This window comes from Brassica napus, chromosome C6, assembly GCF_020379485.1.
Source record: "Brassica napus cultivar Da-Ae chromosome C6, Da-Ae, whole genome shotgun sequence".
Classification (NCBI taxonomy): Eukaryota; Viridiplantae; Streptophyta; class Magnoliopsida; order Brassicales; family Brassicaceae; genus Brassica; species Brassica napus.
The window spans coordinates 4,382,922-4,400,048 of NC_063449.1; the positions used below are offsets into that span (position 1 = coordinate 4,382,922).

The following is a 17,127-nucleotide window of genomic DNA, read 5'->3' on the forward strand; positions in this document are numbered from 1 at the left end:
AATCTTCAAGTAGTTTCCTTTTTGACAAAGTGTTCTTCTCATTCTGCGGGGTCCTCCACAGTATTTTTTCTGCCTTCAACATTTGTTTTTTACACCATCAAGAAAGGGAGTCTAATGATTCACATAGTCGGTGTTTTTCAACTTAGTCGGTTTTGAAACTGATATTTTGTTTTTCATGCTATAAATCTTTTTTTAACCATCACTGGGAAAAACAAGAACCACTATAGAATATGACTTTTAAGCTTTAACAGTTTAACCTCAATTTTAACTAAAAGCCAAATGATTATTTTTGACCCATGATGACTCGGTTTTGTAACTGACATTTTGAATATATAATGTTAATTTTTTTTTTTACTTTATTGGTTTTGTCACTAGTATTTTGTTTTCAATGTCTGTTTTCAAGTGATGTCAACTTTGGAAAAATAACGTTAAAAGCCGTTTTGTTTTCATTTCTATTTTCAATTTCTTTTAATTTTTGTACCTTTCGATTTGCTATTAATTACTACTCTATTATTATAAAAGGTTCTAATAAAATTCAACAAGCGTTATGCAAATATAACCAAACAAACACTTCTTTTTTTCCAAACAAATGCTTGGTTAATGTAAGACAAGTGTCAAATAAGAAAAGAGTACCATCTCTTTGAGTTTTCATACAAAAAGTAACGTCTTTTTCAGTTTTTGTACAGAAGTAGAAACCATGCAATATATAGAAGCATTTGAAACCCTCCTCTCAAACTCGAATCAACATCTTCATCAGAGAAAAATCCCCTTGAGGTATATAGTTTGAATTCTTCTTGTTCATACTTCAAGAGTTTAAAGATTTAAACTTTTGGGGGTTTCTCATGTTTCTAGGGTAGAAAAATCTCATTAAACATCTCTTGCTCATGGTATTAGAAGTTGTAGTTTGAATTCTTCTTGTTTATACTTTGCAGATGAAGTTTTCACAATTGACAGGAATGAAGAAAGAAATAGTGCAAAATTTGGAGTGGCTTGAAGCTCAGAAGATAGAGATAAGCATTGACCTAATTGCTGAATCTAAGAAACATCTTCAGTTCCTCGGAGTTGTTGACTGTAACCAGTTGCTCTACGATGGTCCTGCACTCAAAAGAGCCATCTACAGGTAATTAAACAAAACCACCAACGCGGTTTGCATCACGCAAGTATATAAATTTACTTAATTTAATCTTTATTTAATTCTATGTTATATATTTTTTTTCTGATTAGCAAAGTTTAAAATAATGATAAACAATATTGCTACAATCACCAATCTATTAAATCTAAGGAAAGGACCTAACCTTTTAGTTTACGAATATATCTTTTTTTTTTGTTTTTCCTTTCCATTTACCTAATTCCCAAATCAATAATAATTTGGTGATTTATTTTTCAGATACAATGTTTACTGGCTTCCTTTGCTAGCCAAACATTCTGAGTCTTCCTCAATCTGCGAAGGACCACTAGTCCCCCCATTTGACTGTGAATGGGTTTGGCATTGCCACAGGCTTAATCCGGTAAATCTAAGCATTGTATATATCTTTGCATACAATTCACATATGAAAAAGCACACTGTAGCAAAAAAAAAGCACACGGTAGCAGACTAGTGAACAGTGGGAGGTAAAATAAGTAGCTCACTATTTTGTTAATCATCCAGGTGAGGTACAAGTCTGACTGCGAGGAATTCTATGGGAGAGTTCTGGACAACTCTGGCATTTTATCTTCAGCAAATGGGAGCTGCAAATTACAGACAGAAAAATTATGGAAGAGATTGTATCCTATGGAGTCCTATGACCTTGATTTGGATAAGGCAATCTCAGAGCCAATTTCTCCTCTTGAGAAATGCACGACCTATGATCTTGTTTCAGCTGCCAAGAGGCAAAGCTCATTTTATCTTGAGGTACAATAATGAACTTGACTAAATTAAATAACATATGTTTTACAAGTTTGAATTTGAATATATTTACATGATTTATATTGAGTTTGAGTACTTTCTGATAAAAGCTTGCATTTTAAATATTTAATCTACAACTGAAATATTTTGAAATTCATATAAATACTTCCAATACATATAATAAATGGGTGTGTTACAAGGTTTCTAAGCCATTTGTTGGCGTATCTTTGCTACAGGTTTCAAGAGCCAATGTGGACAGTGAGATCATTATGGAAGAAGCTGTTGGTAGATACAAAGCATTCCTCTACTTAATCAAGCAAAACCGTGAAAAGACGATCAGACTAATCAGTGTTCCGACTTATGATATTGATCTAATTTGGCATACACATCAGCTGAACCCTTCCTCTTACTACAAGGATATGGTAAAGATCTTTGGTAACATCTTACAGCATGATGATACGGCAGACTCTGCCACAAGCGAAGGTATGAATCTCGACACTGTTTTCTCTGGAACTACTGCGCAATGGGAAGAAACATTTGGTCAAAGGTATTGGAAAGCCAGCATGGATACGACGCCACATACTTCAGCTATGGAGGAGACTGAGAGGAGCGGTGCAGGTGCTAGATGCTTGGCTGAGGCTGCTGAGAAATGTAGTGCTGGTGCTAGGTGCTTTGCGGTGGAGGCTGAGAAGACCAGTGCTAGGTTTTTTGCTGTGGATGCTGAGAAGAAAAATGCTAGGTGCTTTGCATTGGAAGCTGAGAAGAACAGTGCGAGGTGCTTTGCTCTGGAAGCTGAGAAGAACAGTGCTAGGTGCTTTTCTGTAGAGGCTGAGAAGAAAAATGCAACGTGCTTTGCAGTGGAAGCTGAGAAGAACAGTGCTAGGTGTTTTGCTGTGGAGGCTGAGAAGAACAGTGCAAGGTGCTTTGCAGTGGAAGTTGAGAAGAAAAGTTCTAGGAGAGTTGCTGTGGAGGCTGAGAAGAAAAATGCTAGGGGCTTTGCTATGGAGGCTGAGAAGAAAAAAGCAAGGTGTTTTGCAGTGGAAGCCGGGAAGAACAATGCTAGGTGTTTTGCTGTGGAGGGTGAGAAGAAAAATGCAAGGTGCTTTGCAGTGGAAGCTGGGAAGAACAATGCTAGGTGTTTTGCTGTGGAGGCCGAGAAAAAAAATGCAGGGTGCTTTGCAGTAACAAATGGTAAGCGCAGTGCAAGATGCTTTGCAATGGAAGTTGAGAAGAAAAACGCAAGGTGCTTTGCAATGACAGATGGTAAGAGCAATGCAAGGTGTTTTGCAATGGCCTCTGGAAAGAACAGTGCAAGGTGCTTTGCAGTGGGGGCTGAAAAGAATCGTGGATGTGGATGTGGTAATTTGATGAAGAACAATGCTCAGGAAAATGCTCCACTGGCGGAAGGCGCTACTGCAGCTTAATTAATTACTCGACTGAAGAAGTTCTAATGTGTAATGCCAATGTAAAATATATGTAATATATGATCTGGAAATGATGTGAAACTAATGAGTGATGTTTCAAATGTTACATGTTATAAACATGTACATGCTAATGTAAATAAATAAGTTACAACAGTTTAATATCGATTTGAGTGTTTATATTGGAGTGGTGTGTTAAGGGTTGAACTAGGTGGTTGTCCATGAATTTATGGATATAAATATTGTATAAAAAAATATATATTATGTATAAAATGTTATATACTTTGAAAGATTAAAAGTATAATTTTTAACATCAAATAGTTTGAAAATCAGTTGTAAAGTTTATATAAATTTGATGTAAAAATAACTAATGAATACTTATTAATAACAAATGTTTGCGACATTATATATGTAATTATCACATTAATTTCACCAACACATATTATGCATCTTCTTCGGCCTCTTCTTATTTATCTCATTATCATTTCGTTCTTTTTATTAAATTTGTGCTAATGTTTTCCTAAATTTTTACTTATTTTTGCTAAACATGTATTTCTCTCTCTAAATAGTAATACAAAACATACAATCAATAAACCAAAAATCCATCTTAGAATTCTTTTCAATCATAACATTACCACATTCACTATATTATCTTACGTAAATGCAAAACATTTTTTCAATCAAAGTTTCCGCATGTCCCGTTAAATATAATTCATCCAATTTTCAAAACCTAATTATTTATAAAGCATATATGGATATTATAAGAGATTATTTAGTATTATAGATACAACTATATTTTTATAAGATTAAAATATATTTATATATTTTCAAAGATTTATACAAAAAGTCACGACTTTAGATATTTGAGATAGTTATTTTAGGTTAGTATCTATACGATATATTTTGAATAGAAATATCATTGAAAAATATACTCTATTGAATAATGAACATAAAGAAACTTATTGAGATATTTTAACAATTAAAAATTATCTTTTATGATGAGAAGACACAACTCTTAAAACTAATAATTGTGGAAATACACATATTGGGATATTTTAACTACTTTTTAAAACTACTTTATTTTTTATAATAAAAAGACACAACTCTTAGAACTAATACATTTCAGTTTTTTTTAATGAAAACCACAACTTCTAAACATTAGTTGAGATTCCTATTATTAATTATATTAATTGGTACATATGATATATATATTAGATTATTTTTTTGCAAAATAATTTTAAATTTCTCATATTTATATATTTAAACAGGTTTTAGTTTTTACAATTTTAAACTATTCATATATGTTAAACTATATTTATAAACATAGAAATTATGTTTGAAGTATATTTTATGTTCATTTTAAAAAAATAATGAGTAAATATTAGTTTTATACTTATATTTTATGTAAGATCATATATCCGTCTAGCTCCGTTTGGGCGTTCGCGTACATGGTTAGTTGCTAAATATTTATCTTCCGCGAAATGAATGTCGCACGTTGTAGAATACTGATTGAAAATAAGTCTCACGTGTACCTATCTAGTGAAAGTTAAAAAATATATGCTCATTCGCATAGAACACTTGCTTCATATGTGTTTAAAAATAAAAATTGACGTTTTTTTACTACAGTTATAATCAATTTAAGCATACGAATCTTACAAGTTGCAGATTCATATCTAAGATAAATTCTCCAAATCGTTTACGAATGGTCGTTTATGAGAATCAAATATACAAAGACCTCAAAAATAGGTAATCTTCAAGTAGTTTCCTTTTTGACCAAGTGTTCTTTTCATTCTGCGGGGTGCACAGTACTTTTTCTGCCTTCAACATTTGTATTTTACACCATTCAGAAAGGGAGTCTAATGATTCACATAGTCGGTGTTTTTCAACTTAGTCGGTTTTGAAACAGATACTTTGTTTTTCATGCTATAAATTTTTTTAACCGTCACTAGGAAAAACAAGAACCACTAGAATATGACGTTTAGGCGTTAACCTCAATTTTAACTAAAAGCCAAATGATTATTTTTGACCCATGATGACTCAGTTTTGTAACTGACATTTTGAATATATAATGTTAGTTTTTAAAAAAAAAACTTTATTCGTTTTGTCACTAGTATTTTGTTTTCGATGTCTGTTTTCAAGTGATGTCAAATTTGGAAAAATAACGTTAAAAGCCGTTTTATTTTCATTTTCTATTTTCAATTTCTTTTAATTTTTTCACCTTTCAATTTGCTATTAATTACTACTCTATTATTTTAAAAGGTTCTAATAAAACTCAACAAGCGTTATGCAAATATAACCAAACAAACACTTCTTTTTTTCTTTCAAACAAACACTTTTCTTTTCCCAAACAAATACTTGGTTAAGGTAAGACAAAGGTCAAATAAGAAAAGAGTAACATCTCTTTGAGTTTTAATACAATTAGTAACGTCTTTTGAGTTTGTACAGAAGTTAAGTAGAAACCGTGCTATATATAGAAACATTTGAAACACTCCTCTCAAACTCGAATCAACTTCGTCATCAGAGAAAAATCCCCTTGAGGAATATAGTTTGAATTCTTCTTATTCATACTTCAAGAATTTAAAGATTTAAACTTTTGGGGGTTTTCTGTTTCTAGGGTAGAAAAATCTCATTAAACCATCGGCAATCTCTTGCTCATGGTTTTAGAAGTTGTAGTTTGAATTCTTCTTGTTTATACTTTACAGATGAAGTTTTCACAATTGACAGGAATGGAGAAAGAAATAGTGCAAAATTTGGAGTGGCTTGAAGCTCAGAAAATAGAGATAAGCATTGACCTAATTGCTGAAGCCAACAAACATCTTCAGTTTCTCGGAGTTGTTGACCGGAACCGGTGGCTGTACGATGGTCCTGCACTCAAAAGAGCCATCTACAGATAATTAAACAGAACCACGATAAAAAGTAATAAAAAATAAACAAAATCACCCATGGGGTTTGCATCACACAAGTAAATACATTTACATAATTTAATGTTTATTTAATTCTATGTAACATTTATTTTTTTCTGATTAGCTAAGTTTAAAGGGCTTATTTGTGATATAACCAAAAAAAGTGAAATTAGTTTTATAGAGATAGAATAGAGAGAGATGGAAAGAAGAAAGCGGAGATAGAGACTGATATTGCTTAGATAATGAATTATAGTTTTTTGTATTATCTCACCCAATTTCCCAAGTTTAAATTAATGATAATTAAACAATATTGCTACAATCACCAATTTATTAAATCTAAGGAAAAGATCTAACCTTTTAGTTTGCGAATATATCTTTGTTTGTTTTTCCTTTCCGTTTACATAATTCTCAAATCAGTAATTTGGTGATTTATTTTTCAGATACAATGCCTACAGGCTTCTTTCGCTAGCAAAACATTATGAGTCTTCCTCAATCTGCGAAGAACCACTAGTCTCTCCAATTGACTGTGAATGGGTTTGGCATTGCCACAGGCTTGACCCGGTAAATGTAAGCATTGTATATCTTTGCATACAACTCACATATGAAAAAGCACACTGTAGCAAAATAAAAGCACACGGTAGTAGAGTAGTGAACAGTGGGAGGTAAAATATGTAGCTCACTATTTTGTTAATCATCCAGGTGAGGTACAAGTCTGACTGTGAGGAATTCTATGGGAGAGTTCTGGACAACTCTGGCATTGTATCTTCAGCAAATGGGAGCTGCAAATTACAGACTGAAAAATTATGGAAGAGATTGTATCCTATGGAGCCCTGTGACCTTGATTTGGATAAGGCAATCTCAGAGCCAATTTCACCTCTTGAGAAATGCACGACCTATGATCTTGTTTCAGCTGCCAAGAGGCAAAGCTCATTTTATCTTGAGGTACAATAATGAACTTGACTAAAGTAAATTACATATGTTTTACAAGTTTGAATTTGAATATATTTACAGGATTTATATGGAGTTTGAGTACTTTCTGATAAATGCTTGCACTTAAAATATTTAATCTACAACTGAAATATTTTGAAATTCATATAAATACTTCCAATACATATAATAATATTAATGGGTGTGTTACAAGGTTTCTAAGCCATTTGTTGGTGTTTCTATGCTACAGGTTTCAAGAGCCAATGTACATTTTCTATAAAAAAACACTATTACCTATACAGCTAACCATATTTCAACCAATAGAAAAATAAATTTTGCATAAAATTAATAAATTTTGCATTGAAAATCGAAAACGACACTTATTTTGTAACGAAAAAAATTCTCTAAAACGACACTTAATATGAAACGGAGGGAGTACTTTGTTTTCATGCTATAAATCGTTTTTAACCATCACTGGGAAAAACAAGAACCACTAGAATATGACATTTAAGCTTTAACCTAAACTAGGTTAAGATCCACGCCTTGCGCATAATAAATATTATAAATAAATTAGTTTTACATATTATATTTTCTTTTACATATTAGTAAATTATACATGTATATTGATAACTAAAAATTCAGTAACTATTATGAATATGGTGCAAACACATAAATTTTTTTTATTAATTCAAATAAACATTTTTTTCTATTTTATATGATATAAAATTAAGTTTTAATGATATTAATATTAATATTGATATCTGTTATATAATATTTTACACTCATATTGTTTTTTGATCATTTGTATTTTTAATAAGAAAAAGATTTGAATCACTAATAACAAATATTTTTGTGGGATGTTTAATAGTTTTAGTCATTTATAATTTTAAAAACATTATGAAATGTTTTAAAACTAAATATTAAGTTGTCATAATTTGTTCAAATATTTTATAAAAAAAAATCAAAGCAGATTTCGAAATTCAAATACATATGTATTTCTATATGGTACATAATTTATTTTAAACAATATTAATATATTAATATTTATTAAATTATACTTTTTATTATATAATTTTGTAATCATTTATATATTGTTATAACAAAAAATTTAACCATAGATCAAAAAAATTTTAATGTGAGATTTTTGACAACTTTAGTCATATATAGTCGTTTTTAAAAATTCAAAATATAACATATACAGAAAAATCTAATTTCTTTCTGTATAGTTAATGTGGCTGTTTAATTTATTTTAATAGGTTGATTTTTTTAAAAAAATAGAGAATAGACTAATTTTTATCAAATCTTTATTATTCAAAATTATTAATTGTCATATATACTTTAGTAACATTTGGTAATTATGTTATTTTTATTTTAGGAAACAATGAAGAACATTAAAAATTAATTTATGATTAGTTTAATAAAAATCTTATTATATATTTTGATAGACCAATATATTTTTCTAAAGATTCTAATAATGATTGTGGTGATGACATGCGTCTACCAAAAAATATTGTGATGTTTCTCTTTTAATATATAGGGGATTTTAACTAAAAGCCAAATGATTATTTTTTTACCCATGATGACTCGTTTTGTAACTGACATTTTGAATATATAATGTTAGTTTTTTTTTAAATTTATTGGTTTTTTCAATAGTGTTTTGTTTTCAATGTCTGTTTTCAAGTGATGTCAACTTTGGAAAAATAATGTTAAAAAGCCGTTTTGTTTTCATTTTCAATTTTCAATTTCTTTTAATTTTTTTACCTTTTGATTTGCTATTAATCACTACTCTATTATTTTAAAAGGTTCTAATAAAACTCAACAAGCGTTATGCAAATATAACCAAACAAACACTTCTTTTTTTCCAAACCAATACTTGGTTAATGTAAGACAAGTGTCAAATAAGAAAAGAGTAACATCTCTTTGAGTTTTCATACAAAACGTAACGTCTTTTTGAGTTTTTGTACAGAAGTTAGTAGAAACCGTGCTATATATAGAAGCATTTGAAACCCTCCTCTCAAACTTGAATCAACATCTTCATCAGAGAAAAATCCCGTTGAGGTATATAGTTTGAATTCTTCTTGTTCATACTTCAAAAGTTTAAAGATTTAAACTTTTGGGGGTTTCTCATGTTTCTAGGGTAGAAAAATCTCATTAAACATCTCTTGCTCATGGTATTGGAAATTGTAGTTTGAATTCTTCTTGTTTATACTTTGCAGATGAAGTTTTCACAATTGACAGGAATGAAGAAAGAAATAGTGCAAAATTTGGAGTGGCTTGAAGCTCAGAAGATAGAGATAAGCATTGACCTAATTGCTGAATCTAAGAAACATCTTCAGTTCCTCGGAGTTGTTGACTGTAACCAGTTGCTCTACGATGGTCCTGCACTCAAAAGAGCCATCTACAGGTAATTAAACAAAACCACCAACGCGGTTTGCATCACGCAAGTATATAAATTTACTTAATTTAATATTTATTTAATTCTATGTTATATATTTTTTTTCTGATTAGCAAAGTTTAAAATAATGATAAACAATATTGCTACAATCACCAATCTATTAAATCTAAGGAAAGGACCTAACCTTTTAGTTTACGAATATATCTTTTTTTTTTGTTTTTCCTTTCCATTTACCTAATTCCCAAATCAATAATAATTTGGTGATTTATTTTTCAGATACAATGCTTACTGGCTTCCTTTGCTAGCCAAACATTCTGAGTCTTCCTCAATCTGCGAAGGACCACTAGTCCCCCCATTTGACTGTGAATGGGTTTGGCATTGCCACAGGCTTAATCCAGTAAATCTAAGCATTGTATATATCTTTGCATACAATTCACATATGAAAAAGCACACTGTAGCAAAAAAAAAAGCACACCGTAGCAGACTAGTGAACAGTGGGAGGTAAAATAAGTAGCTCACTATTTTGTTAATCATCCAGGTGAGGTACAAGTCTGACTGCGAGGAATTCTATGGGAGAGTTCTGGACAACTCTGGCATTTTATCTTCAGCAAATGGGAGCTGCAAATTACAGACAGAAAAATTATGGAAGAGATTGTATCCTATGGAGTCCTATGACCTTGATTTGGATAAGGCAATCTCAGAGCCAATTTCACCTCTTGAGAAATGCACGACCTATGATCTTGTTTCAGCTGCCAAGAGGCAAAGCTCATTTTATCTTGAGGTACAATAATGAACTTGACTAAAGTAAATTACATATGTTTTACAAGTTTGAATTTGAATATATTTTCAGGATTTATATGGAGTTTGAGTACTTTCTGATAAACGCTTGCACTTAAAATATTTAATCTACAACTGAAATATTTTGAAATTCATATAAATACTTCCAATACATATAATAATATTAATGGGTGTGTTACAAGGTTTCTAAGCCATTAGTTGGTGTTTCTATGCTACAGGTTTCAAGAGCCAATGTGGACAGTGAGATCATTATGGAAGAAGTTGTTGGTAGATATAAAGCATTCCTTTACTTAATCAAGCAAAACGGCGAAAAGACGATCAAACCAATCTGTGTTCCGACTTATAATATTGATCTAATTTGGCATACACATCAGCTTAACCCTTCCTCTTACTACAAGGATATGGTAAAGATCTTTGGTAACATCTTACAGCATGATGATACGGCAGACTCTGACACAAGCGAAGGTATGAATCTCGACACTGTTTACTCTAGAACTACTGCGCAATGCGAAGAAACATTTGGTCAAAGGTATTGGAAAGCCAGCATGGATACGATGCCACATACTCCAGTTGTGGTGGAGATTGAGAAGAGTGGTGCGGGTGCTATGCTTTGCGGTGGAAGCTGAGAAGAACAGTGCTAGGTGTTTTACTGTGGAAGCTGAGAAGAAAAATGCTACGTGCTTTGCAGTGGAAGCTGAGGAGAACAGTGCTAGGTGCTTTACTCTGGAAGCTGAGAAGAAAAATGCAAGGTGCTTTGCAATAACGAATGGTAAGAGCAATGCAAGGTGCTTTGCAATGGAAGTTGAGAAGAAAAATGCTATTGCTATGGAAGCTGAGAAGAAAAATGCAAGGTTCTTTGCAGTGGAAGTTAAGAAGAACAGTGATAGGTGCTTTTCTGGGGAGGCTGAAAAGAAAAATGCAAGGTGTTTTGCAATGACAGATGGTAATTAAGAGCAGTGCAAGGTGCTCTGCAATGGCCACTAAAAAGAACAGTGCAAGGTGCTTTGCAGTGGCGGCTGAAAAGAACGGTGGATTGGGAAGTGTTAATTTGATGGAGAACAATGCTAAGGAAAATGCTCCACTGGCGGAAGGCGCTACTGCAGCTTAATTACTCAACTGAAGAAGTTCTAATGTGTAATGCTAATGTAAAATATGTGTAATATATGATCTGGAAATGTTGTGAAACTAATGAGTGATGTTTCAAATGTTATATGTTATAAACATGTACATACTAATGTAAATAAATAAGTTACAACAGTTTAATATCGATTTGAGTGTTTATATTGGAGTGGTATGTTAAGGATTGAACTAGAAGGTTGCCCGCGAACTCACGGATATAAATACTGTATAAAAATATATATTATGTATACGATGTTTTTTTTGATGAAATGTTAAATTTATTGATCATCAAAAGTTAAAAGAATAGTTATTTACAAAGAGAACCTAAGAAATGTTTATTGTATGAAACTATCTTTATCCAATATGGGCCAGGAACCAACTCTGCATCAACCCCTCCAGTCCTTTCTTCCCATAGTATCTAATAGATAAAAGCTGCTGCTTGATTGTCTTCTCAATGATTCTCCCAAGTTGGGTCGCTTGTCTACTTTGCTGTGAGTGTCGCATTTCATTTCTATCTCGCCATACGTAATAGACTGTGACTTGCAGAGTTAATCGCAGAAGGATAGAAACATGTCGTAAAGATTAAAAGTATACGATGTTATATACTTTGAAAGATTAAAAGTATAATTTTTAACTTCAAATAGTTTGAAAATCAGTCGTAAAGTTTATATAAATTTGATGTAAAAATAGTTGATGAATATTTAGTATTAACAAATACTTATGAAATTATATATGTAATTATCACATTAATTTCACCAACACATATTATGCATCTTCTTCGGCCTCTTCTTATTTATCTCATTATCATTTCGTTCTTTTTATTTAATTTGTACTAATTTTTTCTTAACTTTTTACATATTTTTGCTAAATATTTATTTATCTCTCTAAATATTAATACAAAACATACAATCAATAAACCGAAAATTCATCTTAGAATTCTTTTCAATCATAACATTACCTTATTCAGTATATTATTTGACTTAAATGCAAAACATTTTTTAAATCAAAGTTTTTGCATGTCCCGTTAAATATAATCCGTCTAATTTTTAAAGCCTAGTTATTTATAAATCATATATGGATATTATAAGAGATTAGTTAGTATTTTAGATACGAATATATTTTTATAAGAATATGAAATTATTACATTGATTTTTATAAAACAAAATTGTATTTATTATTTTAGGTAGTATATAAATATAAAAAGAATTGATCAAACATTATTACCCTTTCTATAAATTTGAAAATTAGCTAGCATTAATTATTATTTGTAATATCATTTAGGGGCATGTGATAATAATTAGTTTAAGACTTTTGATCTTATTAAAATAATTAAAAATTATAAAAAGTTTCATTCATTATATTATTTCGTTTATAAATATAAAAATAATTAATAACATGTTATTATTCTTTTTATAATTACAACAATTAGTTCCATAAATCATTATTTGTAATATAGATTAGATTATTTGGTAAGTGATATTAATTGGTTCTAGATTTATTTTTTATTTTGAATCTAAAATAAAATAATTAAAATTAAACTTTATCGACCAAACAAATCATAACAATTTTCTTAAGACTTCACAAATGATTGACACGTAAGCATAAATCACTTATGTAATTTTTTGTTTAGTATATAGGATAATTTGTATTTTTATAAATATTTATTAACTCATATAAATAATTTAAAATTACGATGAAATAATTTTGTAAGCCATGATAAATAATTTTGTAAATGTTTTATTTTTTATAAATAAATTATAAGACATATATGGACATTATAAGACATTGATAATTATTATAATTCTCTATATACAAAGATAACATTTTATATAAGAATATGAAATCATAAATCAATTTCTATAAATTGTGCTCTACTAATAATTTATGTAGTATATAAATATAAAATAATTAATCAAACATTATTAGATTTTCTATCATTTTGACAATTAGATACCACAAATTATTATTTTTAATATCATTTAAACTATTTGGTAAGTGATATTAATTAATTTTAGATTCAGCATTTTTATTAGATCTAATTAAAATAAATAAAAATTGAATCGTTCAACCAATCAATTTATAATAAATTTTTTAACTCTCTCTATGATTGACACCCAAGCAAAAGTCACTTAAGTGACTTCTTGTTTAATATATAGGATAAATTTTATTTTTTATAAATGTTTAATAAACTCATATAAATAATTTAAAATTAAGATGAAATAATTTTGTAAGCCATGATAGATAATTTTATAAATTTTTTAACTTTTTTATAAATTACTTATAAGACATATATGGACATTATAAGATATTAATAATAATTATAATGATTTATATACAAATATAATGTTTTATATAAGAATATGAAATAATTATATCGATTTCTATAAATTGTGTTCTACTAATTATTTTAGGTAGTATATAAATATAAAAGACTTAATCAAACATTATTACACTTTCTATAATTTGACAATTAGTTACCATAAATTATTATTTGTAATATCATTTACACCTAATTAAAATTGATATTACATTCAACCAATCAAATTATAATAATTAAAATAATTAGAATCTGAATTTTATTTAACCAATCAAATTATAAAAAAAATTCTTAAACTTTCTCTATGATAGACACATAAGAAAAAGTCATTTAAGTGACAAATATCACACATAATATCATTTGGTAGTTCGATAAGTAGGTAATTGCACAGATTTTTCATCATTTTAATAAATTTGTGAAATATTTACAGTGAAAAACTTATGGACATGTACTATTTATATATTTTAAAATATTTATACAAAAAGTCACGACTTTAGATTTGAGATAGTTATTTTAGGTTAGTATCTATACAATATATTTTGAATAGAAATATCATTGAAAAAAGATACTCTATTGAATAATGAAAAGAAATATAATTATAGAAAGAAACTTATTGAGATATTTTAACAATTAAAAAAACATTTATGATGAGAAGACACAATTCTTAAAACTAATAATTGTGGAAAGATACTTATTGGGACATTTTAACAACTTTTTAAAACTACTTTATTTTTTATAATAAAAAGACACAACTCTTAGAACTAATATATTTCAGTTTTTTTATGAAAATACACAAATCTTAAAAATTAATACATTTTCGGTTTTTTTAATGAAAACCCCAACTTCTAAATATTAGTAGAGATTCCTATTGTTAATTATATTAATTGTTACATATTATATATATTAGATTATCTTTTGAAAAATAATTTTAAATTTATCATATTTATATATTTAAAAATGATTTAGATTTTACAATTTTAAACTATTCATATATGTTACACTATTTTTATAAACATAGAAATTATTTTTAAAATATATTTTATGTTCATTTAAAAAATAATAATGAGTAAATATTAGTTTTATACTTATATTTCATGTAAAATCATATATCCGTCTAGCTCCGTTTAGACGCTAAATATTTATCTACCGTGAAACGAACGTCTAGCACGTTTTAGAATACTGATTGAAAATAAGTTCCGCGTGTACCCATCTAGTGAAAGTTTAAAAATAAAAATTGATGTTTTTTTTACTACAGTTATAATCAATTTAAGCATACGAATCTTACAAGGTGCATGTACATATCTAAGATAAATTCTCTAAATTGTTTACTAAGTACGAAAGGTCGTTTATGAGAATCAAATTCACAAAGCCCTCAAAAGTGGGTAATCTTCAAGTAGTTTCTTTTTTGACAAAGTGCTTCTTATTATGCGGGGTCCACAGTACTTCTTCGGCCTGCAACATTTGTTTTTTACACCATTCAGGAAGGGAGCCTAATGCTTCACATAGTCAGTTTTGTAACTGGTGCTTTGTTTTCAGTGCAATAAAGTGTTTTTTCAACTTAGTCGGTTTTGAAACTGATACTCTGTCTGTTTAATTATAAGTTTCGTTTTAGGTTTCGGCACACAGATTAAGGAAACAATTAATTTTGTACATTTTCTATAAAAAAAACACTATTACCTATACAGCTAACCATATTTCAACCAATAGAAAAATAAATTTTGCATAAAATTAATAAATTTTGCATTGAAAATCGAAAACGACACTTATTTTGTAACGAAAAAAATTCTCTAAAACGACACTTAATATGAAACGGAGGGAGTACTTTGTTTTCATGCTATAAATCGTTTTTAACCATCACTGGGAAAAACAAGAACCACTAGAATATGACATTTAAGCTTTAACCTAAACTAGGTTAAGATCCACGCCTTGCGCAGAATAAATATTATAAATAAATTAGTTTTACATATTATATTTTCTTTTACATATTAGTAAATTATACATGTATATTGATAACTAAAAATTCAGTAACTATTATGTATATGGTGCAAACACATAAATTTTTTTTATTAATTCAAATAAACATTTTTTCTATTTTATATGATATAAAATTAAGTTTTAATGAAATTAATATTAATATTGATATCTGTTATATAATATTTTACACTCATATTGTTTTTTGATCATTTGTATTTTTAATAAGAAAAAGATTTGAATCACTAATAACAAATATTTTTGTGGGATGTTTAATAGTTTTAGTCATTTATAATTTTAAAAACATTATGAAATGTTTTAAAACTAAATATTAAGTTTTCATAATTTGTTCAAATATTTTATAAAAAAAAATCAAAGCAGATTTCGAAATTCAAATACATATGTATTTCTATATGGTACATAATTTATTTTAAACAATATTAATATATTAATATTTATTAAATTATACTTTTTATTATATAATTTTGTAATCATTTATATACTGTTATAACAAAAAATTTAACCATAGATCAAAAAAATTTTAATGTGAGATTTTTGACAACTTTAGTCATATATAGTCGTTTTTAAAAATTCAAAATATAACATATACAGAAAAATCTAATTTCTTTCTGTATAGTTAATGTGGCTGTTTAATTTATTTTAATAGGTTGATTTTTTAAAAAAAATAGAGAATAGACTAATTTTTATCAAATCTTTATTATTCAAAATTATTAATTGTCATATATACTTTAGTAACATTTGGTAATTATGTTATTTTTATTTTAGGAAACAATGAAGAACATTAAAAATTAATTTATGATTAGTTTAATAAAAATCTTATTATATATTTTGATAGACCAATATATTTTTCTAAAGATTCTAATAATGATTGTGGTATGACATGCGTCTACCAAAAAATATTGTGATGTTTCTCTTTTAATATATAGGAGATTTTAACTAAAAGCCAAATGATTATTTTTTTACCCATGATGACTCGTTTTGTAACTGACATTTTGAATATATAATGTTAGTTTTTTAAAAATTTATTGGTTTTTTCAATAGTGTTTTGTTTTCAATGTCTGTTTTCAAGTGATGTCAACTTTGGAAAAATAATGTTAAAAAGCCGTTTTGTTTTCATTTTCAATTTTCAATTTCTTTTAATTTTTTTACCTTTTGATTTGCTATTAATCACTACTCTATTATTTTAAAAGGTTCTAATAAAACTCAACAAGCGTTATGCAAATATAACCAAACAAACACTTCTTTTTTTCCAAACAAATACTTGGTTAATGTAAGACAAGTGTCAAATAAGAAAAGAGTAACATCTCTTTGAGTTTTCATACAAAACGTAACGTCTTTTTGAGTTTTTGTACAGAAGTTAGTAGAAATCG

At 28.3% G+C, this 17,127-nt stretch overlaps 3 protein-coding genes across 7 annotated transcripts; all 3 read left to right on the forward strand.

Moving 5' to 3' along the window:
* The first annotated feature begins 667 nt into the window (after nt 1-667).
* LOC106353816 lies at nt 668-3,488 on the forward strand. 2 transcript variants are annotated; one of them, XM_048760521.1, is made up of 6 exons: nt 668-774; nt 933-1,120; nt 1,388-1,508; nt 1,649-1,891; nt 2,122-3,093; nt 3,130-3,488. In XM_048760521.1, exons 2-6 carry the CDS (start codon nt 933-935, stop codon nt 3,307-3,309), a joined length of 1,704 nt encoding a protein of 567 aa, XP_048616478.1. In that variant the 5' UTR covers nt 668-774; the 3' UTR covers nt 3,310-3,488. The 2 variants fall into 2 exon arrangements, with proteins under 2 accessions (XP_048616478.1, XP_048616477.1); XM_048760520.1 differs by having other exon boundaries at nt 2,122-3,488.
* Nucleotides 3,489-5,777: 2,289 nt separating this feature from the next.
* On the forward strand, nt 5,778-7,515 carry LOC125588761 (glycine-rich domain-containing protein 2-like). Of its 3 annotated transcripts, XM_048760522.1 has the most exons (5): nt 5,778-5,921; nt 6,031-6,268; nt 6,650-6,776; nt 6,909-7,151; nt 7,387-7,515. In XM_048760522.1, the coding sequence occupies exons 2-5, from the start codon at nt 6,249-6,251 to the stop codon at nt 7,414-7,416; spliced, it is 420 nt and encodes a 139-aa protein (XP_048616479.1). In that variant the 5' UTR covers nt 5,778-5,921; nt 6,031-6,248; the 3' UTR covers nt 7,417-7,515. The 3 variants fall into 3 exon arrangements, 2 of the variants coding, with proteins under 2 accessions (XP_048616479.1, XP_048616480.1); XM_048760523.1 differs by having other exon boundaries at nt 5,781-6,268; nt 6,650-6,770; XR_007324898.1 differs by having other exon boundaries at nt 5,782-6,222.
* Nucleotides 7,516-9,045: 1,530 nt separating this feature from the next.
* Nucleotides 9,046-11,596, forward strand: LOC106357073 (glycine-rich domain-containing protein 2-like). Of its 2 annotated transcripts, none has more exons than XM_048760525.1 (5): nt 9,046-9,194; nt 9,353-9,540; nt 9,808-9,943; nt 10,070-10,312; nt 10,548-11,596. In XM_048760525.1, exons 2-5 carry the CDS (start codon nt 9,353-9,355, stop codon nt 10,953-10,955), a joined length of 975 nt encoding a protein of 324 aa, XP_048616482.1. In that variant the 5' UTR covers nt 9,046-9,194; the 3' UTR covers nt 10,956-11,596. The 2 variants fall into 2 exon arrangements, with proteins under 2 accessions (XP_048616482.1, XP_048616484.1); XM_048760527.1 differs by having other exon boundaries at nt 9,047-9,194; nt 9,808-9,928.
* Nucleotides 11,597-17,127: the final 5,531 nt, after the last annotated feature.

Excerpts from the sequence above, each read along its gene's own strand:
- LOC106353816 (XM_048760520.1), top strand. The coding sequence starts at position 933 with ATGAAGTTTTCACAATTGACAGGAATGAAGAAAGAAATAGTGCAAAAT. Across the intron at positions 1,121-1,387 it reads CTCAAAAGAGCCATCTACAG|ATACAATGTTTACTGGCTTC; the intron begins GTAATTAAACAA and ends TTTATTTTTCAG. Across the intron at positions 1,509-1,648 it reads ATTGCCACAGGCTTAATCCG|GTGAGGTACAAGTCTGACTG; the intron begins GTAAATCTAAGC and ends TTAATCATCCAG.
- LOC125588761 (XM_048760522.1), top strand. The coding sequence starts at position 6,249 with ATGGGGTTTGCATCACACAA. Across the intron at positions 6,269-6,649 it reads ATGGGGTTTGCATCACACAA|ATACAATGCCTACAGGCTTC; the intron begins GTAAATACATTT and ends TTTATTTTTCAG. Across the intron at positions 6,777-6,908 it reads ACAGGCTTGACCCGGTAAAT|GTGAGGTACAAGTCTGACTG; the intron begins GTAAGCATTGTA and ends TTAATCATCCAG.
- LOC106357073 (XM_048760525.1), top strand. The coding sequence starts at position 9,353 with ATGAAGTTTTCACAATTGACAGGAATGAAGAAAGAAATAGTGCAAAAT. Across the intron at positions 9,541-9,807 it reads CTCAAAAGAGCCATCTACAG|ATACAATGCTTACTGGCTTC; the intron begins GTAATTAAACAA and ends TTTATTTTTCAG. Across the intron at positions 9,944-10,069 it reads ATCCAGTAAATCTAAGCATT|GTGAGGTACAAGTCTGACTG; the intron begins GTATATATCTTT and ends TTAATCATCCAG.